Source organism: Ptychodera flava, chromosome 10 (assembly GCF_041260155.1).
Source record: "Ptychodera flava strain L36383 chromosome 10, AS_Pfla_20210202, whole genome shotgun sequence".
Classification (NCBI taxonomy): domain Eukaryota; kingdom Metazoa; phylum Hemichordata; class Enteropneusta; family Ptychoderidae; genus Ptychodera; species Ptychodera flava.
Window position 1 is genome coordinate 29,210,205 of NC_091937.1, and position 26,027 is coordinate 29,236,231.

General features: G+C 37.9%; 3 protein-coding genes across 4 annotated transcripts in view; 2 read left to right on the top strand and 1 right to left on the bottom strand.

Annotated features, from left to right (window-relative positions):
- The window catches only part of LOC139142439 (BMP-binding endothelial regulator protein-like), a 279,806-nt gene that overhangs the window by 77,901 nt on the left and 175,878 nt on the right, over nucleotides 1-26,027 (bottom strand). The gene's annotated exons all lie outside the window — the stretch shown is intronic.
- The window catches only part of LOC139142434 (uncharacterized), a 31,112-nt gene continuing 7,471 nt past the window's right edge, over nucleotides 2,387-26,027 (top strand). The window contains exons 1-4 of one of the 2 annotated variants that reach the window (XM_070712366.1): nucleotides 2,387-2,475; nucleotides 3,048-3,238; nucleotides 3,721-3,884; nucleotides 5,076-5,251. In XM_070712366.1, coding sequence (XP_070568467.1) covers nucleotides 2,421-2,475; nucleotides 3,048-3,238; nucleotides 3,721-3,884; nucleotides 5,076-5,251 — 586 coding nt within the window. In that variant the 5' untranslated portion in view covers nucleotides 2,387-2,420. Of the gene's footprint in view, nucleotides 2,476-3,047; nucleotides 3,239-3,720; nucleotides 3,885-5,075; nucleotides 5,252-15,956; nucleotides 16,149-19,240; nucleotides 19,275-20,428; nucleotides 20,620-26,027 lie in introns of those variants that run through there. The other variant, XM_070712365.1, reaches the window with a different exon arrangement.
- Nucleotides 10,825-13,300, top strand: LOC139142443 (uncharacterized). Its single transcript, XM_070712385.1, has 3 exons — nucleotides 10,825-10,985; nucleotides 11,537-11,712; nucleotides 12,734-13,300. The coding sequence occupies exons 1-3, from the start codon at nucleotides 10,858-10,860 to the stop codon at nucleotides 12,781-12,783; spliced, it is 354 nt and encodes a 117-aa protein (XP_070568486.1). The 5' UTR covers nucleotides 10,825-10,857; the 3' UTR covers nucleotides 12,784-13,300.

A 26,027-nucleotide genomic window follows, 5' to 3' on the forward strand; every position in this document is an offset into this window, starting at 1 on the left:
AGAACATTTCATTACTAATTGTTATAATCAACCAACTTTCCTAACTAGAGAAATAATTCTGAATTAACTCAATCAAAGTTCAAAAAACTTACTGTGTACATTGAAAATACCTCGATATAACATTATTTAAGTCATTTAGCAATTTTACTTCAGCTAATTAATAATTTGCATATTTAACGAACTTTCCTAATCAGGGATATATATCTTGCTTGACTTGACCAAAGTCGACGAAACGTACTATGTACATTGTAGATAGTATGATATAATATTGCGAAAAGTCGTTTTAAGATGGCTGGAAAGGCTATTTTTGTACCAATTCTTTTCTCAGAGTTAATGTCAAGTTTCAAGTGTTAGAATCAAGATATTTGTTCAAATTTTCAGGATAAGGCCCTTACTTAATACTTTCTCCACAGAATATAAAAATTGTATACTTGCAGCCATGATTTTGAAATATGACGCCAGTAAATATTAAATTTAATTTTTCATATTTTTTATACATATTTGAACTTAATAATAATTGGATAGTACTTACCAAATTAGTTATAAAATGTTGACACTTTTAATTGTAAGATGTGTACGGCAGGATTTGTAGATAAAATTTGTTTTTATGAATTTACATGGGTTTACATATCAAAAAATTATTAAAAAATTCTTTCAAATTTCAAAATGTGATTTTTCAAAAAGTACTTCAAATACAGGAAAATTTTGCCATAGTCATCTTGTCTGTAACCTTGTTAATAGGCTGTAAAAATTCCATGTCCATATCTCATTTCAAAGATTGGAAAAAATTGGCATAAAAGTATGTAGGAAACTGTTTTTTCTGTCAAAAATGTTGAAAACAAGCCATATTTCCACCCCTCATGAAGTCACAGAGCAGTCGTTTTGGTTAATCTCACTTTTGACACCTCTTTGACACTCAAAGAATATAATAGCATTATAATAGCAGTCATGCATTCTGAATGCAAGCACTGCCTTGTCAAACTTTCCTGAAAAATAGCAAAAAATGACTTTCACTTTTCAAACATATTTTTTAAAAGCTAGGGGACCTTCTACCATAGTTAATACACTAAGGATTCCCCAACTTCTTCTTATTTGGTCAGTTTTTCAGAAGTTTCAACAGGCTATAACTCTTCAATGCCTTTGACCGCAAATGTCTAGTTTTTTATTCCACAGAGAATGTTGAGTACTTTTCTATTTTAATAGTATTGAAGTTTATAACTGACGCTCTAGCCTTTCCAGCCACCAGTTTTTAAAACATATATTTACTGATTTGCATGTTTAAGGTAGCGACATACCAAACAGACACTTTCAGATTTGTATTTTTTCTCAGTTATAGAAGTTCCAAACCCCAATAAAGCATATATTTTCTGAAAGCACTGATATTTGGAAATCGACCGTGTACAATACATAGTCATTATTTGCAGAGTAGTCACGTGACAAGCGTTTTCCTGAAACTTCGGTTGGATGCCAAATGTATGCTTTTTCTGCCTATTCCTATGTTTCTGATTCGAAAAGTAGAGGAGACATATTATGAAAGTATAAATTATATGTACTGTAGTAGCTTATAAGTAGTTTTGGTAGCTTAGCTTGCAAAGGTAACGAAATCTATCAGGTGGAAATAGAGGTTTCTGTGTTTCAATAATGTTTCTTTTATCGGTAATTCAACCATAGACAGGTACTTTGGAGAGTCAATGGGATAACCTGGTGACTCTGGCCAGGCTGTAACTATGGGAGCGCGCCATCTTGGGGTTATTTGCACCTTTCAAAGTCTAAGTGTACAGGTAGAGCAGTGTAAAAGACAGAAATCGTTCCGCTACAAACAGGGTATGAATGGCAACTCAATAAACCACAGAATGTGTGCAAATTTAAGACTCGTAATACAAACTTGCACTCCAGACAACACTGCGTATAAGTCCATTTTCTTCCTATTTTCAAACAATCTAAACGGCAGAAAACTTCACAAACTGTCAACGGTTGCTATGATCTTAGCGGTGAAATCGTTGCTTGTCTTCGGCAAAAGAAGCCATCATAATAAATATTACGTCATCGAATTCTAATTGGCTCCCTTACAAGACCTTTAATTTTGATTGGTGCGAACTTTATTATCACGGTCGGTAGTAAGCCTCTGGTGATCTTTTTGATGATCTCGCACATGTACGTTTGAAAACTCTATTCTCATTTTGGATGTCGGGACTACACAAATGAAACTATCCTAAAAAGTTCTAAACTCTTCACCGGACCATTGCAGAAAGCCATGCCACCCTGTAAATAAAAATATGGTGAATCCATTACTGTACCACAAACACAGTGTCAGTCCGTTCAGATCACTGCTCATTTCATCTAAGTGCTAGATTATGCGGTTTTCTCCTCCGTACTGGGTCATCAACTGATCACTAAACTTTCAACTTTCTCATCTATTAATGCACTCCAACCACCTTCGTTTTCAGAACAAGACTTTATGTGAGGAATCTGAAGGTAAGGTTGTACATTAATTAGGTATGACACGGCATATAGCTTTTATAAGTCATTGAAATTATATCTCACCTCGCTATGAATTGTAACTGCGAACTACCTTTCAATTTATACATACATACCTGCATGCTTGCATACATACATACATACATACATACATACATACATACATACATACATACATACATACATACATACATACATACATACATACATACATACATACATACATATATACATACATACATATATACATACATACATACATACATACAGGTCGCATAATTACGCATAATTAACGGTATGCAAATATGAAATCATCTCACTAGCTGTATTAATAGTATAATGCAACATATAATATTATAACGAGCTTGCGTTTAGTATTCATGACGACATATTGTGTTGTTATGTGACTTGCAGTGCCTCTGTTCGGCAAGTGATGTACAGATTAATGCTGCGTAAGTCATGAGTCGTCGTAATAAAACTAGTTTTAGGCTGATTAGATGAGATATTAGGCGCAGATCAGCTACCGCACTCTGTGACTTAAACGCTGCATTGGAACTCATATATTTCAGAATCTGCTAACAAGGAGTGGAGGCTGATTTTCAAGGCAGTGAGCGGCATTGGTGGAAATCTTTACGCGATTTATACATCCGACAAACCAATGAACCAAGATAGACCCGAGGCGAGAGAGTTAACTGACAATTTTAAGGGCCATTATAAGAGTTACCTGATGGACCACTGGGAAGCACTGGGTGTTTGTGAGGTATGACAGAGCTTCGGTTTAGATAAATTTGCCTTAGTGTCGAGGCTAATTAATGAGAAAATGATACACTGAAAAAAGTGAAGATGAAAAATTATGTATTTTTAATATAGTGAAAAAGATGGACTTCAAATATCATGATTTAAGTTCATCAGACAAATGTATACGGACTCCCGTTTATATACGCATGTGGAAACTTTCAACAATATGCAGAAATATTCGTTCATAAAGTCATCGTCAATCTTGTCTTTGTCATCATCAGCAGCAGCAGCGGCGGCGGCGGCATCACCATCATCAAATTTATCATCATCATCATCAACATCATCTCACCCTGGCCAATTTATTGATTTACTTAGTATATCAATTATTTATAATCGTACCGGTCCCTACTGATTTAGAATCAAATGTATGGTTTTGTTAATTTATCTGTGTTCACACGGCAATAGGCATAAACGTGTTGAACGTCTATTTTTTAAATTCCTTAGGTGAAAATGTCAATGTTCAGAGAGGGAGAAGAGAAAGCGAGTATGGTCTTCAATGGTATATGCTCTACAAAGATGAGCTGGTTCAGCCAAAACCGTCTGAAAGCTTCTCCATGGCAAGATTTGATGGACTTACAACAAGGCACCAATAACTTCTCGATATCTGGGTAGGTGCATTCAATGTTTTATTGCTTATTATTTAGTAGTGCAGATATCTATCACTACCGAAAAAAATCCATTTTTAACTTGCGATTTTCCTCATTTCTTAATCACTCACTTACATAACTTATCTACCTATAACTTATCTCCCTATTTACTAACTCTCTTATCTTCTTACTTCCTCATTTGGTTGCTTGCGTGCTTTCTTACTGTCTGACTTACGGACTACTTACTTACTTACTTACTTACTTACTTACTTACTTACTTACTTACTTACTTACTTACTTACTTACTTACTTACTTACTTACTTGCTTGCTTGCTTGCTTGCTTGCTTGCTTGCTTGCTTGCTTGCTTACTTACTTACTTACTTACTTACTTACTTACTTACTTACTTACTTACTTACTTACTTACTTACTTACTTGCTTACTTACTTGCTTGCTTACTTACTTACTTACTTACTTACTTACTTACTTACTTACTTACTTACTTACTTACTTACTTACTTACTTACTTACTTACTTACTTACTTACTTGCTTGCTTGCTTACTTACTTACTTACTTACTTACTTACTTACTTACTTACTTACTTACTTACTTACTTACTTACTTACTTAATTACTTACTTAATTACTTACTTACTTACTTACTTACTTACTTACTTACTTACTTACTTACTTACTTACTTACTTACTTACTTACTTACTTACTTACTTACTTACTTACTTACTTACTTACTTACTTATTTGCTTGCTTTCTTACTTGCTTAATTACTTGCTTACTTACTTACTTACTTACTTACTTACTTACTTACTTACTTACTTACTTACTCACTCACTCACTCACTCACTCACTCACTCACTCACTCACTCACTCACTTACTTACTTACTTACTTACCTACTTACCAACTTATTTTCGTATTCATTAAATAATCTATAGGTAATTCACTGCGTACTGTCGGACCTACTCTCAACGAAATCAAAATGGATCAAAGTGCTATTGAGCTTAGCATATGCAGACGTCGGTCACCATCACCTTCACGCCACAAACTGTAAAACCAGTCGTTTTAAGGCAACAGTTTTCCTGCAACGAGTTGGCAGTTGTCTAATTCTATCATAATGCTAGGTTTAGTAGGTGATAAATGAAACATATTTGAAAGTTGTTGGCTAAAATTATGTCTTCGTACGTTTTATTTCAAGCTATGCCGACAGTAATCAGCTTTTCTTTGCCAACAATCGGTCTGCTGACTGTCCTCACGACTTTGGTTGGATGGTTGTAGTTGATGATGGTAACACTGGGTGTCAGTGGAGTGTTATGCATGAGAAACCCTTCTTCATGTACAGTTCTCAGCCAACCAAGGTTGACTGGGATGAAGGTACTCTTCTAAATGCATTGTTTACACAATGATTAGACTGACATATCCGTCGCTCGAGGGCGCTCTTTACGCCCTCCATAGAGAGCGCCCTCGAGCGACGAATCTGTCAGTCTACACAATGACCAATGGCCACACAGTCTTGAAAGTTCATGTCTTGTTACTCAGGCACTCGCAAACATTTTGTGCACTTTCTGCTAAGAGAAATGACGAGGAAGAGAATTATGTTGTTTTAATAAATTGTCGCCCCGGTAGCTATGTACCAGGTATACTGTCTATTTACGAAAAGTGTAATATTATAATGATTTCAGAGATACGTTGTCTTTTGAGTAAATAACACTCTTAACATGGACTTATCAAACGAGGAAGCGGGATTCTTTTGTTAAAAAGCATTGAAGACACGTGATGAATATCTGAAAATTAGGTGTTGATATGCGAAAAATGTTCACAGTTTTCTCAAAGCCACACAATGTCGGTACTGAAATAATGTGAAAAGTTGGTTGAAGTGGATTCATATTTATGGAGCAGTTCTTGTGTATTCTTGTCCGCGATCACAGAATAAGAGACCGAAAAGATAGTGCAGCTTTTCTGAAGTATAAGTCATCATCCGAAGTGCGTTTTCGGGTTCCCGGTATATCATGATATGTCGAGATTGGCAAACGGTGGCCTAAATTGAGTGGTACAGAAACGATGGAACAGGGAAACGCCTGTATGGCATTTCGATGCGTCAATTAGTACAGCTTACGCGTACGAAATTACATTCCGGTACTTTGATTTGTGACAACTTTCTACTTCATTATCAGTAATCAATGATATGATTATTCGCTTTCAGGAGAGATGGCGGATGTCTTGCTATCTTCGTCAAGCATAAATTTGGTCAGTTCTTTGGTTAATCTTTTGCTTTTATTTATATCAGTAAACACAAAGTCACAATTTTAAGAATAGTTGGTTTCTCTGTTTGTTAGTCAACTTTGTCTGCTTCTTTACATGCTATGATTTGTGGATGCCATCGTCAACCGTATGCTACATGATCTTTTGTCCCTACAGCTACAGCCATAGCTAAGCTGAAAATTCCAATAATCATAAGATATCTTGGACCTCAAGCCGGACAACCGTTAATGTTGTTAGAAGTGACGTAACTCAACGCGTATGGTCTGAAGTTGAAAAATTCCTTAAAGTTTATTTGCGAAAATTGAATTGACATCTTGCTTAAATTTTCAAACATCATACTATAAGCAAAGTGGTAGATTTTTTTTTCTTTTCTCTCGTACAGAGTACATTGAACCAAACCCAATTGCCGATCAGGGTAAGTAAAATAACCGTCCTATACATTTTTCAAGACTCACTTATATGCAATTTTGTATCATTGACCTTTTACTTCTATATATTTGTTCTTTATTATTGTAAGTTCTTTTTATTTTTCACTAGTCCTGACTGGAAGTCAGTATTTTTGACTGAGAGCACCAACCAGTATTTATATGAATAAATAAAACAATGTCTGCTTGGTCCATGTATTTGCTAGACTCTCTAAAAGCCCCTCGTCCGCTACGTAGCTCTATCCTCAACCATATGGTGATGCGCCCTCAACGGTCTTTCGAGCAAGCAAGGCTCACCGAGCCAGCCGGGTTACCGGCTTCGCCGGCTCACCCTCTGAGGGCGGTATTATGGTCAGAGGTGAAGCAGGCGAGGGGCTGTGAGAGAGTCTATGTATTTGCCTGACAGAAACATTGTTAACGAGTGTTTTCTTTAAGGTTATGACAGACACAGTTGAAAAGTACTTGAACATTAAGGTGGCGGTAAAGGCTAGAGCGTCAGTTATAAACTTCAATAAAACTATTAAGACATAATAGTTGTCAACATTCTCTGTGGAATAAAAAAAACTAGACATTTGGGGTCATAGGCATTGCAGAGTTATAGCCCGTTGGAACTTCTGAAAACGTAACCAAATAAGAGGAAGTTGGGGAGTCCTTAGTGTATTAACTATGGTAGAGGTCCCCTAGCTTTTAAAAAAAAATGTTTGAAAAGGGAAAGTCATTTTTTACTGTTTTTCAGGAAAGTTTGACAAGGCAGTGCTTGCATTCAGAATGCGTGACTGCTATTGTAAATGCATTTTTAGATTCTTTGAGTGTCAAAGAGGTGTCAAAAGTGAGATTAACCAATAAGACTGCTCTGTGACTTCAAAAGAGGGGTGCAAATATGGCTTGTTTTCAACATTTTTGACAGAATAACAGTTTCCCTACATAATTTTATACCAATTTAATCCAATCTTTGAAATGAGATATGGACATGGAAATTTTACAGCCTGTTAACAAGGTTACAGATAAGATTTGTATGGCACAATTTTCCTGTATTTGTAGTACTTTTGAAAAATCACATTTTGAAATTTGAAAGAATTTTAAATAATTTTTTGATATGTAAACCAATGTAAAATCATAAAAACAAATTTTATTTACAAATACTGCCGTACAAATCTTACAATTAATAGTGTCAACATATTTATAACTAATTTGGTAATATTAATACCATCCAATTATTATTAAATTAAAATATGTAAAAAAATATGAAAAATTAAATTTTAATATTGCTTGGTGTCATTTTTCAAAGTCATGGCTACAAATATACAATTTTTATATTCTTTGGGGAAAGTATTAACTAAGGGAAGTATGAACTAAATATCTTGATTCTAACACTTGAAACTTGACATTAACTCTGAGAAAAGAATTGGTGCAAAAATAGCCTTTACCGCTACCTTAATATGTAATAACAGCCAGTACGATGAATACATTAATCAACACTTTACGACTTCAGGATGGGAACTGGTCTTTAAAGCTGTGCCTGGCGTTGGTGGCAGTGTGTTTGATCTTTGGAACGACAACAATGGTGGGCGAAACCAAGACAATATCCAAGCTAGACAATTGAATGCATATTATAGAGATCATTACAAGAGCCCGAAAGTTGATTCATGGAGTACTCTTGGCGTCAGAGAGGTATGGGCTTGTGTATGAAGTTAATCATTATGCATGCCGTTTGCAAAATTAAAACGCTTGTCGCTAGACCACTTGTTATACAGTCCTTTACATTATTAACACCATTCCCGTACACAAACCAATATACAATGGTTATGGGAAGTCATTCGCAAGTGACTATGAATAGATAATTCGCCTTCACGAAGGTAACCAAATACATCGTCCTTTCTTGAATCGTGAGTATCTTCATGATACTTGGGGTGAGTTTTTAGTTTTTGCGAAAAGTTTATGCGTTTGAATATGGCGTATTAATATAATCTCTGAAGAATTACGGCTAGATCTGAGCATTGAGTAAATTGAAATGAAGCCATCACCAAATGAAACGGGCCGGCGAAAGCCACAGTTATGTTATTGGAGATATCTCGTTAAGAACATTGAAAGGGAAACTGCTTAAGCGTCAAGCGGCGCCAATGTGTTAGGAGATCGTTTTCGTATCCAATTGCATATTGTGACTCCTTATCCACAGATCGCCCATTCTCGCAGGCCAGAGTGATAATTTCCGCTCCGCTGACCTACGCAAAAATCAAGCTCTGGCAGATTACGCCGGGAAACTGCGGAAGTATAATTGGGGGTTAATTAATTATTCCTGAGAACATATCATCAGAATTAGCCAATCACGAATACGTTTTACAAAGTCATGTCGGGTCGTAAGCTCCTAATTGTCTGTGTGTACACAATCGAGCTTTCAGGGCCTGAGATCCTCTGGTTCTGTTGCACCTCTTCCGATATATGTTGCATTAAATCCGACAGCTTTCAAAATTTTGACTGTTTTTCTGTCATGATCGAGAGCAACGGCGACACCATGTGAATACTATGGCTTCGATAGGTACACAGGCTACGGCCATCAACGAACCCTACCCGGTCCCACTGCAAGGTCGTCCCCGTACACTCAGTGTGACTATTTTCGGACGATCTCGGTTCGGACATTCAAAGACATGCTGTTCGTTGTACTCACTTTGTTCCGTATTGATAGCGTTTTACAAGTCATGATACCGCATATTAAGTCAGGTGACGCTGCTGTCCCGTTTTGAATAGTTAGTTTTTTTCGGTAGAAGCTATTTCGGGCGCTATAAAACTTCACGAAGTTAACACACCGTACGATCTAAAGCAACACACAGAGACAGCCCATATCCGATGTAAGCACCATACACGTCGAAATATAGTTGCGTCGTCCATGGTTGAACGTAACTAATTTATCACAAAATTTTTACAAACAGTTTTCTCAACACATCGAAATTGAAAATCGAGGGTTTGAAGTTTCAAAATATCAATATTTAGCCCCTATAATCACATTCCAAATACGACGTCCGATTACTACGCACTCACTATGGAGTCAACAATTTGGCAACTTTGACCCCCCAAATACCACTTCCGTCCTGTTAACAGTTTTAGGATAAACACAATAAAGTTTCGAGGGTATGGTAATAAGATTTCGTACTGCTCGTTGTTTGTGAAACGGCTTTGGGCGAAATTCACTATACCCTGTCCGAAAAATTGTCACCTGCAGGTCACACTGAGCGAGTGTACGCATAAGCTTACGTGTTCGTACCCCGCTGAACTGCAAACCCATGGAACAAACTAAACCTCTCTTGGTTGATTCCGTTGTAAGCGTAACTTTTGTGATGAATTAATGAAACATAATCGGACTTGAACAACTACGCAATTTCCCGAGATCTGCGATTTCGGCAGTGTTGAGACGATCGGGAGCCTAGCGTACATTTGTGATTTGTATCGCGGAGCACCAGCTCGAATGAAAGGGCCCAATATACCATTCATACGTTTCTAGCTCCATGTATACCCACAACACGATAAGAAAGCTTTCAGTGTGAACCTTAATGAAGAGATCGATACATAAACGTTTATACATAACTTGTGGTAAAGTAAATTTATGATCAATAGTTTTGACCACGGGTTTTACACAGCGGTGTTGTTCTACGTCTGGGTCGGACACTGTGCATAGCGAGGCGTGGGGCCAGCTGCTCCAGTTATGCGATCCCTTCGATATAACGCCCGTGAAACACGATGGGCCGGACGGCCTGCCATGTCTGGTAGCATACAGACTTGCCACCGCTGGTCCTTGTGCAAAGAAACCCATCTTTTCCTTGTAAAATAATTATCAATGGCGTCTTTTTGGTGTGAATAGAGCGGTTGAGTCCAAAAACATTAAACATTTACACATTGCGCGCTCTTCGTCGACAGTGAACGCTGTGTGTGGTGGTAAGCACCAAGATCAGCTCTGTAACGGGCAATCTGATTGGCTCGTAGGTTTTTCCTCGACTATCATAGAGCCTTGCAGCAATGCGTGAACGCTAGACGTGGCCAGTGATACCACGGCCTTTTCGGCGTTGGGTGATAAGACTCACCGAAGAGGGCGAGGTGTACGACGATGCAGATCGCCATGTTCAAGGAAATATTAACGGAGGAGAAAAATGCATACTACATCTCAGTTGCATTTCTTTGACCTTGTACCTCAATTTCAAAGTTTTAATCTGAAATAAAATCATACACGATAGTTTAGTGTTCGTACTGCCCTCCGTAACTTTCCAGGTGAAATTGTCGGTTTACGAAGGAGGAGAAGAGACAATGCATCTGATATTTGACGGTCGTGGTAGTGATAAAATTAACTGGCTGAGCAACGAGCGATTGATTTCGACACCCTATCATGACCTGCTGGATGATGATGTACCGAAGAATTACTTCTCTCTTAGTGGGTAAGTCGACATCCGTAACGTTATTTCAAGGAAATGAGTGCATTGACAAGATGGGGAGTATACCTCAGACACTTCTACGAAATCGACGACAATATATATCTTATATCCTGGATACATATAACGTAATAGAGTGAAGTAATACCATTAAAAGCCTAATAGTTAGTATTGACATATTGTTCAATATCGTCCGGTTTTAAAACTATGTAAAAAAGTTTGTAGATTTATAGTATAATAGAGATAATATAATATACTGCATTGTTCCATTATACAGGTTACGGTCGTAGACCAGTCTTGCCGAGCAGCACTGGCTCAGTTTATTGCCTTGTAAAAACCGCCAGGTCGTCGAAACTATCTCGATTGGCCATAATACAATATGTATTGGTATATTGGTACATGGTATCGAAAACGGACTGTGGGGATGAGATGGATTAACATTCGCGCATGCTTTCTGCAGATTTTCAGTCACCTAGCGAAGACATCACAGTCAAAACCTCTTGGCTAAATCCCAGTACAAACATTCACTATTCTTCTTTTTCTAATTAATATTCCAGAGATGGACCGTATTCACGGCGCTTCTTCATCCATAGTGTATATGGTGGATGTGGAGGTGATGTCGGTTGGTTCGTGGTCGTAGACCCAGGTCGCGTGGCTTGCGGTTGGAGTTACACTGCAGCAAGACCATACTTCCTGTACAGTAAGACAGTACAAAGGGCTAACTATATCACTGGTAAGGTTTGCTCTTTGTCTTTCATATCGTCATAGAGACCGTATTTCTTGTGGTCAAGTATTATCTGGCAGATTATCACATCCACTGTTTGGTTATAAAAAATCCCTCTTTTTAGAACCTTAGCCTTTAGTAAGTTATGTAGATAGGCCTAACCATGTTGTTTGATTTTTGAATTAAATATTATGCAACTCATTTGTGAATGAAATGAGACTTCTGTCTTTTTTAAGGTAGTATGCGCCTCGAAAGTGAAAGACTACAACTTTTGCTAAACCTTTTCTTTTATCTTACCAAATCAACAATAAAAGTCAGGTGTCACCGTGCAAAGTTTGGCACTAGCAATACAAATTATTCAACATTTTCGATATTTGAATTTCAAATTTGTAGCCATCCCTGTGTTAACTCTATGGGTCAGTGTAAAATTTTCGATTTTCGAAAAACTTAGACTGTGAAGGTGTTTCTTTCTCCTTAGAATGAGCCCAACAAGTAATAGATCAGAAAAGATTTGTAGAATTTTGGAGTCCGAATATCTGTCCCCAAGACGCGTTCTACCTTAAACCACGAAGACGAAAAGAATAAACACGAATGAATTATTTATGCACCAACATAATGGCGTCGACATTTTCTCGAAGGAAAACCATTTAGCGTTAACTGTAGCATGTAGCATTTACTCATATCTGCAAATTCTCGTGACTTGTGTCCAGATAATCTGAGTATTGCCATGTCTAAGAGGAGTTGAAAGTGCAGACTAGCACAGTTCGACTCATTTCGTCTATCTCTCCTGCAGTCGGTTGAACTTACAAGTTTGCATATTCGAATTGGAATGACGAATGTATCGGTCACGGCAGGTAATCGTTGTAGTTTCTAACATGTGTCAGATGGCATCATGCGGCAGCGCCCTCTACGGCAATTGCCCTCGTACATCCTTCTGCCTTCGTCTTATAAAAACGAAGTGGGTTTTTCGTCAGGTTTTCTAACGATGTGCTCTATCGTTGTTTGCATAATCTATAATCTCATATTTCAGATTCCGTTGGTCGTGCAGACTTCATGGCGATACACATCAAGACTTACTAGCAAGATCAAGATCTCCGTGACCATGTAATACTCGGCCGCGTTGGCGCCCTTTAAAAATCAACTATGTTTTGACATTATAGAACCACCATCGCTGGAAGCGGGAAACATTTGTATTCATATATGTTAATGCGTATTGTTTGTGCATGCTTATTTAATGATAATGACGCGTAGTCAAACGTACATATTCATTCACGACTAATCTTACACCGTATTTTGAAGGACATCATTAACATTTGTTCAATTAGCTAATGAAGACAGTATGACGATGGAAACGCTTTACAACCATTTTAATTAATTTGATATAATGACACTGTCTTGAACCTAAGCCAGACGTCAATCAGCTGAGACAAGTACTTTTATACTCGTCTTCAATCTTGATGGTATGTAAAACTTCCAACAGCCAGAGAAGAATTATCCATTATCTTAGAGATTTACAGAAAAAGTAATGTGCGTTTGAAATTTGAATTTTAAGTGTAATAGGGTATGTCATGCAAAGTTTTGTGCTCTCTCTCTCTCTCTCTCTTCTCTCTCTCTCTCTCTCTCTCTCTCTCTCTCTCTCTCTCTCTCTCTCTCTCTCTCTCTCTCTCTCTCTCTCTCTCTCTCTCTCTCTCAAATAAATAAATAAATATCCTACAGTAATTGTACACAGTAATTATACGACTACGGTGGCATTGCTCTAACGCCAGGAAGAATAAATTCATTTTTTCCTCCGTATTGCCGCTTCAACGTGAGCTGATTTTGGATAATTGTTCTTTGAAATTGCGGCAAATACATACTTTTGCTTTGCAACTTTTAGGGAACTTTATCGTGCATATTTTTAGTTTTCTTTGTTTGTTTTGTATGGGTTTTGTGTTGTTTTTTTTTTGTCCTTTGGATTATGTTGAAATGCTCAGAATAAATTCTGTCAACACTGCCTTTATATGTGCTATGGTGGGCAGTTGGTAAAATCTACACTCCAAGTAATCAGTAACAATGTAAGAGGTCGCAGATTTTGCGGGTTCGTTAAAAATAAGAAAGTAAAAAATCACTCGCTACAGTGTCCGAGAAATAATAATAATATTTTTTCGCTCTGGCCTAACCGATATCATCTTCATCGTACCTTTGCATGGTAAAGAGAAAGTGTAATACAGGACACAATGTTTCACCATAGATGACATTGTGAAATCCGCACTATTTCAGCTTCCTAGTCTTGCAAGCTAAGATTTTTATTATTATAATAATATTACTTTAATTCAATAGAGATGAGTCTGACTCACAAAAATATTTCAATTTACATCAAAGCTCTCATAAAGGACATTATACAAACAGAGGACAAACTAATAAAATGCAAAAGAATGAACATTATCACCGCTAAAACAGTGAGTACACATTCAAACAATCCAAAGCCATATTTGTTGAAATAACTCATGTGACAAAGAAAAACTAATTAATCCAGTAAAGAAGCTTCATTCATATATTTGTTGCGAAGAAAATCTACATAACTGAGTCTTTCTGGCAAACTCCAGATGTTTTTGATAGATAGAGTAATATCATTCTAAATGATAGTTGCACGATAAATAAATGACCAACTTCCTAGTCTCGTAAGCTAGGTTTTACTGGTAGTTCGATTGAGTGCGTGAACTTTGGTGGGTGTAGAACATTGAATGTTACTATGGAATTGATATTTTTGTAACATATTTTACTCGTGTGTAAGAACAGTGGTCTATCTTTGACCTTGCACTTGGGATCGAGTCTTGCGAAATCGATAAAAGCTAACGATTTTTCGGAGAATGTTGCATTTCGATAGTCTCCTGTAATTTAGTTCCGAAAAATGTACCTTCGTCGTTGGATACGGTTCAAGTCTGTGATTTGTAAATGTATGAGTGGGGTGAACGCGATGGTTTGTGTTCTGTTTCCATGTGAAACGCCTGAGCTTGGTGACCGCGAATACACATTTTTTATACTCGTTTACAATCCCGATGGTCGGTAAACCTTCAGTAGCCAGAGGTTTTTCCATGTGTCAGTCCCATTAACATCAGAGAACTTACAGATTAGAACACGTTTTGTACCCTTGCATTTTCAATTTAGAATAAAGTATGCATTTAAAATGTTTTTGTTATTCTCTCCTCTCTCTCTCTCTCTCTCTCTCTCTCTCCTCTCTCTCTCTCTCTCTCTCTCTCTCTCTCCCCACTCAACCACACGCACACATATGCACAGTGTCACACATAAATAAATGTCCATTCAAAAATCAGGGCAGTTTTATTTTGAGGGGTTTTGAATTATAGCAAGTCAGAAGGGATATTTGAACACGTTTAGAGTTTGTTAGGGGAGATATTTGAAAAAATCAGATAAATTCTTCGGGATTCTTCGAACCCCCCCCCCTCCCCATCTCCACCTCCAGAGGTGTTTGTGAATGCAGGCTTAAAGTACATTTGAATGTCCCTTGATGTAGGACAATACGTTTACCCATTGCTCTGTTATATTTATCAGTACCTTTGACATTGTGGGCCATGCCATACTTGCAATACTCTTGATTACTAATGTGATATACATATCGCACTATTTCCGCGTTTCAGATTACACTTCCTGTAAATTGAAACAACTCTGGTCCCATCACTGTATCACTTTCTCACACACTTCCGTGATACAATTACAGTATCTGCCTGCCGGATCAGAAAAAAAAGGACTCCGGAATTTAATGTCAAGTGTATCGAAAAGTATCATGCTTACGCATGATGTTGATACCACCCCCATATGACATTGTTCCTCCAGTATGAAAGGGAATACTGCGGAGCTCTTCTTCATCACACCTGTAACTGTGGGTTCATTTACTGATTTGTTGAAATTGTTGGAAATCCATTGACCGGACCAAAGATCTGGTTACTGTGGATTTGACACGACATGTGCACAAGTTGCAAAACAAGCCTACCCAGATGCATGGCATGGGTCCGATGTAAGCTTGTTTGGCAAAATGAGCATTGGAACTATACATCCATAAATATAGAAAATGGGCTTTTGGGACAGATATTGGCTGCAAAATGACTGCGAATTAATTCGTGATTGAAAGAAGAGACTTGTGAATGGTAAGAATCTTCCTATCATGGGATAATTTTTCCAACCAATCAGAATGAATACACATAAAAAAGCAGAGACCCTGGAGCTCGATGGCCTATGACTGAACTTATATAGTACGCATGTCCATGTAAGTAATTTGTTCGCTGTCACTGGTTGCTTTGTTCAGACCCATCATCTGACTGTCTTGCCGCAGCGACGTTCCCAAGCATCGAAGGAAAATGGCGATGGTTGCACAAATTATTGTCACGATTCTCGCTATGTCCCTGGTTTGTTTAGTAATTGGACAAGTTGAATTCACGTGCAAGCCCAAGGTAGGGATCTATTACAGTATTCCTTTGTTTTACTAGTCCTGCAGGGTTTCCATGTTCCCATGTCCTTTTCCGTGACTTCCTTGTGCAGCCCATGTATCGAGTGGTAATATAAATCTGTCTGTCTGTCTGCCTGTCTGTCTGTCTGTCTCTCTCTCTCTCTCTCTCCTCTCTCTCTCTCTCTCTCTCTCTCTCTCTCTCTCTCTCTCTCCACACAACACACACACACACACACACACACAAACACACAAATAAGAATGAGTGTCTCCTTGTGAGTATTTAATAGGTTATTGTAATGATTTGTCAGGAAATCAGTGGGCTAATGAGAAGTGTTGATTTTAGTGAATATGAAGGATATCTTATGGATGTACTGAATGACTGACAGTGTGTGTGACTCAATTTAGTTTGTAAGCAAGTCGATTGACTCAACTGATCAAAAGAAAGGTAACTCCGCACGTGGATATTTTCCTAGATAACAATTTTTTCAATACTTTTTATCATTGTCCGGTCCACACGGCTTGGTTAGAGCGCCGTTGTTTTGCCTAAAGAAACACCTTTGGCTAGCGAAGTTTGGCTTCAATTGAGTGTGTCGCAAATGATATACAGTAATGCCTCAAATTACATCATGAGGATTAAGCCAGCAGTTGGCTTGGCAACACAGCCTGGTTGAAATGAATTTTTCGCCTTGAAGGAATTCTATTATTACTGTGGGTCTATTGAAGCATTATAAAGGACTAATTTTGAACAAAAAGCCCAACAAAAGTAAAGTTCAACTAAAAAAGTGTTCGCAGTTTCTGTATAGACACACATCAAACACAGGTAAATTCTCCCATTGGTAAAGATTAACACAAATCATATGCAATTTTCCAACCACTTTCTACGTCCATACGTCCATGATAAAAATTAGGGTAGTAAAAACACGGCAATCTACATTACAGTGACCTCTTGTTCAATGCAGAGCCGTCACAACGTAGATGAGGGCTTTGAAATATAAAACCCGGAAATAAGGCTATCTGTGTGTTTGAGTTAAGTTTCCATCATCATTACAGCCATCGAGAGTTCATCAGAGAGACAAGCGGATGACGGAGACAGTACCCAATGCTCTTTCCAGCCACACTGGTCAGATTCGTTCTTGTGGTATTCATGTGAGTCGAAGTCAGTGTGTACTTGCAAGAGTGTATGGCAGCGTGTTTAGGACAGTTGTTTTACGACCAAAGCGAGCTGCAGAATACGCTCCAGAATGTGTGAACACCATGCACAATTACAGGTCTTTAGGTCGACCGTTTACATTTGCATGTTCTTCACACATGTTTTCTTCTATAGTACACACAGAATTTGTTGATAAACCAGATATTAAAGTTGCCGACTCGTTTGCACTTGAGTAACTGCATTTGTCTCATAGTCCATCTAGCCAGAACCAGTTTCTGAGTTTGGGGCACCAAGGTTAATTGGAAAGTTTCATTGGCAACACATGTTAGAGTCACATATGGTGATTGTCGCCTTGGTTGATGTAGAAGTTGAAAGTGGTGCAATTTTATTATGATGTAATGTAAACAATGTAATATGCGAAACCGTCAAAATATGGGAATTGAAGAAAAAGCTATATTAAACTTCAAGAGATTTTGGATGAAATTTAAAGAAAGTTGGTGGAAAGTTGCAAAATGATATCACTAACCTTATGAATAAATGCTATTGAGAATGTAGGTTTAGCAACAAGTGTAGCAATTTCAAAAAGGAATTTAAAACTTTCGGATCACTTGACAACTCCAGTCTCCTTCGGGACGTCGGGACGAAACTATCTTGAGTAATTCTGAACTCTGCACCTGTTAATTGCAGTGAAGTTCTACAGCAAGTGAAAGGAGAGCAGATTTCTTGTGCGCATTTTAACATACCGAACGCGACGTCGGCACGTGGTTGGTTGGGTCGACGGTATGTCCAAGTTTGACTTAAAGTATCGGGTGTGCTTGCTTGCCGGTATGAAGTTTCCGGGCGTAGGAAACTGTACATCAATTAATTATCACCCATCTCTGAATTGTAAGTTCCATAGAGGATAATGACATCAATGGTGTCCAAACTAACGCGAGAACGACCGAGACCGCCTTTCTTTGCGATAGAAGGACACGGTAAAAGCCTTGCATGACGCAGACACAACAGCTGTTGACACGAACAATGCTTGTTATTCGAATGGCACATTGTTGCCTAGGCACTGCAGCCCGATTTAATACAGTAGTCTAATAATGGTTGTTATCTAATGTAGCCTTCGCAGATTCTCGTTTAGGGACCGTTCAGTTTTTACGGCCTGGGGGGGGGGGGGGCGGCAAATCTTGTCGCCGGTGTTAAAAAAAATATAGACCCCACCTGCATTTTTCGTGAAAAAAGATGACCCCCTTTTGTCAGACGAAAAATTCGATGCCCCCCCCCCCCCCCCCACGGCTGAAAAATAACCAAAACCCATATGTCAAATTTACCGTACGGTTTGGATTTGAACTCCGGTACACGGCGCACTTTATTCGTGTAGCAGAGATGCCAGTGCACAAACTTCTCAGCCACATCCATGCAAACGTCTGTTAATTAGGACAACTGTAAGACAATTTTTAACTTCATTTCCATAGACAAGTTATGTCCAGGACATTGTATAAAGTAAACTTTAATAGAGTGGTTCGCCAAAGGCAACCCTCCGGTTAGAGGGTCATGGGCCGTTACGTAAAGTCAACTATATTCTTGGCCCGCCGGTAAAGAGGGTCGATCATGGCCATTGCATGTAGTTAACCTATTTGAAGTGGGCCGCCAAAAGCATCTGCCCTTTAAGAGGGTCATGGGCCATTACATAAAGTCAATTTATTATAGTGGGCCGGCGAAGGCGGCCGGCCTGTAAAGAGGGTCAATCATGGCCATGGCATAAATTGAACTTTATTGTAGGGATTATGTTTTTGAAAATGTGGTGACTCCCCTTTTCTACCAGCGAAAAAGCGATGATCCCCCGCTTCACGGATTCCAAAATTACGATGACCCTCCCTGGATTATATCTGCAATATTTCACATTTCAAGTCCCTGGCTCACACATTTACTTCAAATATTTGTTTCTTCTTATTCAGGTGTGGACGTTAAGCGAACAATCTGAAAGTCAAGGTAACGTTGTACAGAAAGATAACATTGACGCAACGTATGTTTTACTATGAATCGATGTAATCGTTCATCATTCTGTAATTAAAGGTATACAGTCACCTGTAATCTAAATATGCCCATATATGGTCAAAGGGGCGTTCCTTTGTATTCAAAATGCCCGTGTGAGGGCGCTGTTTTTTAAAAAGCGGTCACCCGCTTAAAATCTGTGATTGGTTAGATTTTCTCTTCCCATCGTAACTGTGGCAAAATTGGAACAGGTGACAGTATACCTTCAATTGTTACAGGGGGTTTCGCCTGTGATATCTCCCATAAGGGTTTTGCAAAAACGTTAAAAGTGATACTTCATCATTGTGCATGCTTAGGTGTGAATGAAACAATTTGAGTATTCACTAAACAGGGGTAAACCTAAATGCATACTTTCCATCTAACGAGCTGTGCCAAAATTCATACGAAATAAAACTTGCGAAAGTTGTATGAAGATAATATGAGGTCATCCAAAGTGGCAGAGGGTGGTCACGTAGATAATTAAGGTAGTTCGAGCTTGCAAGCTTGCTCGAAATTTCCTCAGGCCGACTTTAAACTATTATCTTATAAAATCAAGAATATAGGGGTCATCGTGCAACTTTTGGTACAAGAGAAACACATTACCCCATATTAAACGTTATTGAAACTCAAAATGGCTGTCATCTCTATGTTTTCTTATTTGGGGAATATAGAATTCCCGAATTTCACAAAACTAAACCGATGAAAATTGTATTAGCCCCATAAGCTTGAAAATGAGCGACACAAGTGGTCGGCCCCAAAAAAATATTGTAAAAGTTTGAGTCTGAATATCTCTCCCCAAGGCGTATTCTACTTTAAGGGCGGAGTAAACGTATATGTGTAAACATTCCATTATTTGTCGAAGTTTATACGTTTGGCATTACTCTTAGGCGTGAGAAGTGCATTGAAGTGTATACTGTCACCTGTTTCAAATTTTACCACAGTTACCATGGAAAGAGAAAATCCAACCAATCACATATTTCAAGTGGGTGGCCGCTTTTTAAAAACAGCGTCCTCACATGGGCATTTTGAATACCAAGGAACATCCCTTTCACCATTTATGGGTATATTTAGATTACAGATGACTGTATACCTTTAAAACTGATATATTTCAGAATCAGCCAAAAACGATTGGAAAGTGGTTTTCAAGGCCATGAGTGGCATTGGTGGAAATTTGTATGCAATTTATACATCGAACAAACCAATGAACCAAGATAGACCCGAGGCGAGAGAGTTAAATGACAAGTTCAAGGGCCATTACAAGAGTTACCTGATGGACCACTGGGAAGCACTTGGTGTTTCAGAGGTATGGCAGAGCTTGATTTACATCCGTGTACCATTTATTATCAAGAAAACATACGGTTATCAGACAGAAGCTCGTCGCAAGGTCATCCCTACGATTAATGGACGAAAACAATTTGTCATTATAATTAACTTCTTCCTCAGCTACACTACTGTAAAGTTAAGTGTTAAAGGATAGAACACCAATTAAACGCCTTTTTGTAACACTTTTTGAACGCGTCTAGACGTTCAGAAATTTAACACTACGTGTTCAACCAACGTTCAATTTTGAACACACGTGTGCAGATTTTGAACGCTACGTGTTCATCAGACATTATATTGAACACCATGGTGTTCCATATCAGAACACTCGTTGCACATGAAATGTGTTCAAAAAATTGAACGCATTTACGCGTTCAAAGGGCTGTAACACTTTTTGAACGCATGGACGCCGTTCAACGATAAGTGTGTTAAAGGCTAGAACACATGATGCGCGCTTGTTGAACACCTTTAATTTTGGGCGTTCAGGGGTGTTCAAGCCTGGAAATAACATTACAGACCACTGATATTCAGTAAAATTATTTATTCTAAAAATACACAAAACATTTATACGGTAAAATACAATAATTTACTGTAAAATGGGCAAATAAACATTGCTACTTTGTATGTAAAGTTTGTCAGAGGAAACTACCAACGGTGTTAACACCCTCCTATCAAAAACATAAGCAATAAAAATCCCCATAAACACTGTAGATCGTTTTAAAAAATATGAACAAAGTAATGACAAAACTGGTTTTACTTAAATATTGTGGATTACGTTTTATGTTCATACTTGTTTAAAACGTACAAAACTCATCTGAAAAAGCTCACAATTTGGCTTACTTATTGTGTTGAAAACACGTATATGTATGAAATGCATACTCCATTTTTGTAAGATGGCTTCTTAAAGACATTTCCTCTTGTATAGACAATTGTAAATTTTGAAGAAAAAAGTTAGTCAAGGCTTCTCTAGTGCACATGGTATATAGTTGTCCACACTAAAGTAAACACAACATGTCAAGTTGTCAAAGTGTCACAGTAAGGCACAACATGCAGAAAGTGGGGAAAGTGGGTCCTTGGCAGGATAAAACATATTTCCTTGTCCAACGAAGTCCTTCATAAACCAAAAGGTTTGTTTGTTTGTAATATCTTTAAATAAACCCTAAAATAAATCGGTGACATTTCAAAAATCTACTTCTCAGAAATTAAAAACATATTCGTAAAGACCTTTCAAATTCTGGTGTACCCTGCTATTAATTTTTATACAATTTTTTTTACCAAAAATGGTAAAAATCGCCCTTAAAATAAAAGAAAACGTAGATTTCATCTTAACTTTAATATATCACATTCTGGTAATCCCTAATATCTTAAAAATATCTGAAATGTCTTTAATGTCTTAAAAATACAAAGTTGCAAATTTCTCCATAATTTGAACAATCTGAAAAAGGCTATCAGTAGAGATCTATGTCCTAAATATCAAAGCTGTTAAATTAGCAGTTTGAAGAAGAGTTTTTAAAGATTTTTTGACCAAAAATTACAAAAAATGCCATGAAATATAAAAATTTGAATATTTCATCACAGTTAGCACAAATTTGACTAAGGTCATTATTAGGGACATGTTTACCAAATATTGAAGACTTCAGTAAAAGAGAAGAAGATTTTTACCAAAAAAATAGCAAAATCAGCCTCAAAAACATAAATTTGCATATTTCATCATAATTTAAACATATCTGATTAGGGTAATCCCTGGGAACCTGTAATCCAAATATTAAAGGATTCGTACAGGCTGTTTTGAAGAAAAACCTTGTTATGTACAAATTTGAGTACAATGCTACACATCCACTTATTTAGCTGACAGCAAAGCTAAAAACCAGTTGCTAAGAACAAGAAACGCGTTGAGCTACAATACAAAATAATCTTAGGTTTGATAGCAGGCTGCGATCAACTAAATGTTACAGGGGCATAAGCTTTCAAAAACGTGAAGTCTCCTTCATCAGATGCAAGGGGAATGAAAAATTGAAGCAGAAAGTGACAGAAAATTCAGAGTGAAAATTTCAGAAAATTCAGTAATTCAGAGTGGACATTTTTAGTCCCCGCGGACGAAGTCCGGCGGGGACTTATAGATTGGGTCCCGTCTGTGCGTCCGTCCGTCCGTCCGTCCGTCCGTCCGTCCGTCATCAACAGTTTCTCAGACACTGCCGAACCAATTTCGTTCAAACTTGGCACAAAGGCATAGCACTATGACCTACAGATGCACGTCGATTTATTTTGTGATACGATCGAATTTGGCCGCGAGGCGGCCATTTTGTTGCGATTTTTCATGTCTTTGGACCATAACTCAGACATCCTTGAGCAGATTATGTTCAAACTTGGCACAAAGGCATAACACTATGGCTTTCATATCCATGTCAAATAATTTTGCGATATAATCCAATATGGGCGCGAGGCGGCCATTTTGTTGCGATTTTTCATGTCTTTGGACCATAACTCAGACTATCCTTGAACAGATTCTGTTCAAACTTAGCACAAAGGCATAACACTATGGCCTACATGTGCATGTCAAATTAGTTTGCGATACGATCAAATATGGCCACGAGGCGGCCATTTTGTTTGCGATTTTTCGTGCCTTTGAACCATAACTCAAACATCCTCGAACTGATTCTGTTCAAACTTGGCACAAAGGCATAACACTATGGCCTACACATGCATGTCAAATTATATTGCGATACGATCCAATATGGGCGTGAGGTGGCCATTTGTTTGCGATTTTCATGTCTATGGACCATAACTCAGACATTCTTGAACCGATTCTGTTCAAATTTGGCACAAAAGCAAAACAGTATACCTTCATATGAACACCAATTTATTTTGTGAAATGATTCAATATGGCTGACAGGTGGCCATTTTTTTGCGATTTTTTCATGTCTTTGAACCGTAACTCAAACATCCTTGAACCGATTTTGTTCAAACTTGGCACAAAGGCAAAGCACGTACTATGGCATGCATATGCATGTATCAATTAACCTTGCGATAGGATCCAATATGGCTGCAGAACTGCCATTTTGTTGGAATTTTGCATGTCTTTGAAGCATAATTCAAAGGTCATTACACCCATTTTGTCCAAACTTGGCACAAAGATCAAGCACTATGGCATATATGTCAATTTACTTCGTGACATGTTCCAATATGGCTGCCAGATTGTAAATTTTTTTCCAATATCTCTGCCCAATGGTCTTTTTTGGATTTTTTCATGTCTTTGGGGTTAATAATCATATGCAAATATTCCTTAACCAATGTTGTTGAGACTTGGTACAAAGATAAAGTACTATGGCATACATATGCATGTCTACTAATTTTGTGCTATGATCCATATGGTCAAGAGACAGCCATTTGATTTCAATTTTGGTGTGATTTTTTTATGTCTTTGAAACATAAACATAGGTCACTGTCCCTCGATGGACTGATTTTGTTCAAACGTGATACGAAGATAAAATACTATGGCTGCATTCTTGTGCACATTAAATTGTTTCATTATATGATCCGAAATGGCTGATGGCTGATTACAACAACATACCCAATCCCATAGCATTTCGAAAATTCCACCAACCCATGTGTATAGTATGTGCCGTCATGACACTAGAGGCAGCGAGGGCATCGTTATGTGTGATGTAATCAAAAGTTCCTTCAGTGGTCATTACCGGCAGAGATGAGTCATTTATTGAACGTTCCTCAGATTACTTATTATGCAAGTCACAGGCCTGATGCACCCGTTGCATCAATGTCATTCCACAGCGACCTAGACCACAGCTACCTAGACACCAAAGATTATAACAAAATGGACAAGCGGGGACTGTGTCATCAACGATGACTTGTTACTCTGAATTTTCTGTCGCTTTCAGCTTTAATTTTTCATTCCACCCTTGCATCTGATGAGGGAGACTACACGTCTGTGAAAGCTTATTCTCTGGCAACATTTAGTTGATCATAGCATGCTACCAAAGCTTAGATTAATTAAGAACACAAATACAGAAACTTATCAAAATTCAGTTACTGACCCTTGAAAGTTTAAATCTACATTAGAGATGAATTGGGGTTCTCAAGCTTGGTTCCAGACAGCTACCTCTTCTGTAACAACTCTTCGATTTTCAGTTAAGTCCATTTTTACATCCTGAAAATAATGCAACAATAGGTAATATGGCGAGATGAGACTTTCTATGAAAGACAAGGAGCTAAGGGGAGCCTCTTTTCAATACTATAACAAAATATTTGCTTATTCTTGTCATCAACTGATTAAAATAAAAAAGCCAAACTCTCATATGCTGAAACAATACATTGTATACTCTACGATGTTTAATTGATGTTTTACATATGATTGTGTCTACTAAAAGACACGTGTTAGCTGTGATTACGCAGCGGTACTATGCAAGGCTTATCGATCGCGCTCGGGTCAAGGGTTATCGCTACAGTGTGTTGCGATGACCCTTGACCCGAGTGAGATCGATCGATAGGCCATGGCCAAAAGTACCACTGCGTATTCACAGCTAGTTGTTGGTATACCAGTTTCTTCACGTAGTTAAGCTATTTCAAAGTACAATACACTTAATTCCAAAGGATAATAATACAGATGCTTCAAAATCTAATACCTTTTACTATTTTGGAGAGAAAACTTACTCTGTCTGGGCTTGTTTCCGCACGATCACGACTTCAGCGTGCGCTTACAAGAAAATGTCGCAACTTCCGTTTTGATGCATCATGGGATAAGAAAAGGCACCAAACTTGAACACCAAGTGTTTAGAAGTAGAACGCCTCTTGCACGCCGATGTTAAAATTAAAACGTTCATGGTGGTTTTCTGATTGTCTTTTCAAATTTCAAAATTTCAACCTGTAATAAACGTGTAAAATTATTTTTTATAATTCCTTTTTTAGAAAAAACAGGCTTTCAGCAATTGTAGACCGGAAATTTTTCACTTAGTGTGAAATTTGTGATACCAAAATCCGTGTACGTATGCCGGACAGCGAGGCAGTAGTAAAGTTAATATAGCCATTGTAAAGTAAAAAACACAAAAGATTGTTAACTGTTTCAGAGTATTGTAAAATTTCTGTGATGCTGAGTTTTTGAACACTTGAAGGAGATGGTTGTTAACACATCGTGTTCAGGCTTAGAACATCATTGTTAATAATATGAACACTAGTGTTATCAATGTGAACACTAGCCGTTCAAATTTGAACACCGACATGTACATTTGAACGCGTAAAGACGCGTCTGGCGTCCGCTATTTTTACAGTGTACTCGATTGATTTAATCTGTATACTAATAATTCGACTCTCCTGTTGATCAGCAATTTGTCTGTCTCCCTACTGGCAAAGGCATAAACCTGTGTAACGTCTGTTTCT

What these genes read in the sequence shown, in the direction of transcription:
- LOC139142443 (XM_070712385.1), top strand. Translation starts at nt 10,858, where the DNA reads ATGCATCTGATATTTGACGGTCGTGGTAGTGATAAAATTAACTGGCTG. An exon ending in AATTACTTCTCTCTTAGTGG is followed by an intron (nt 10,986 to 11,536) that starts GTAAGTCGACAT and finishes TTAATATTCCAG; the next exon opens with AGATGGACCGTATTCACGGC. An exon ending in AAGGGCTAACTATATCACTG is followed by an intron (nt 11,713 to 12,733) that starts GTAAGGTTTGCT and finishes CTCATATTTCAG; the next exon opens with ATTCCGTTGGTCGTGCAGAC.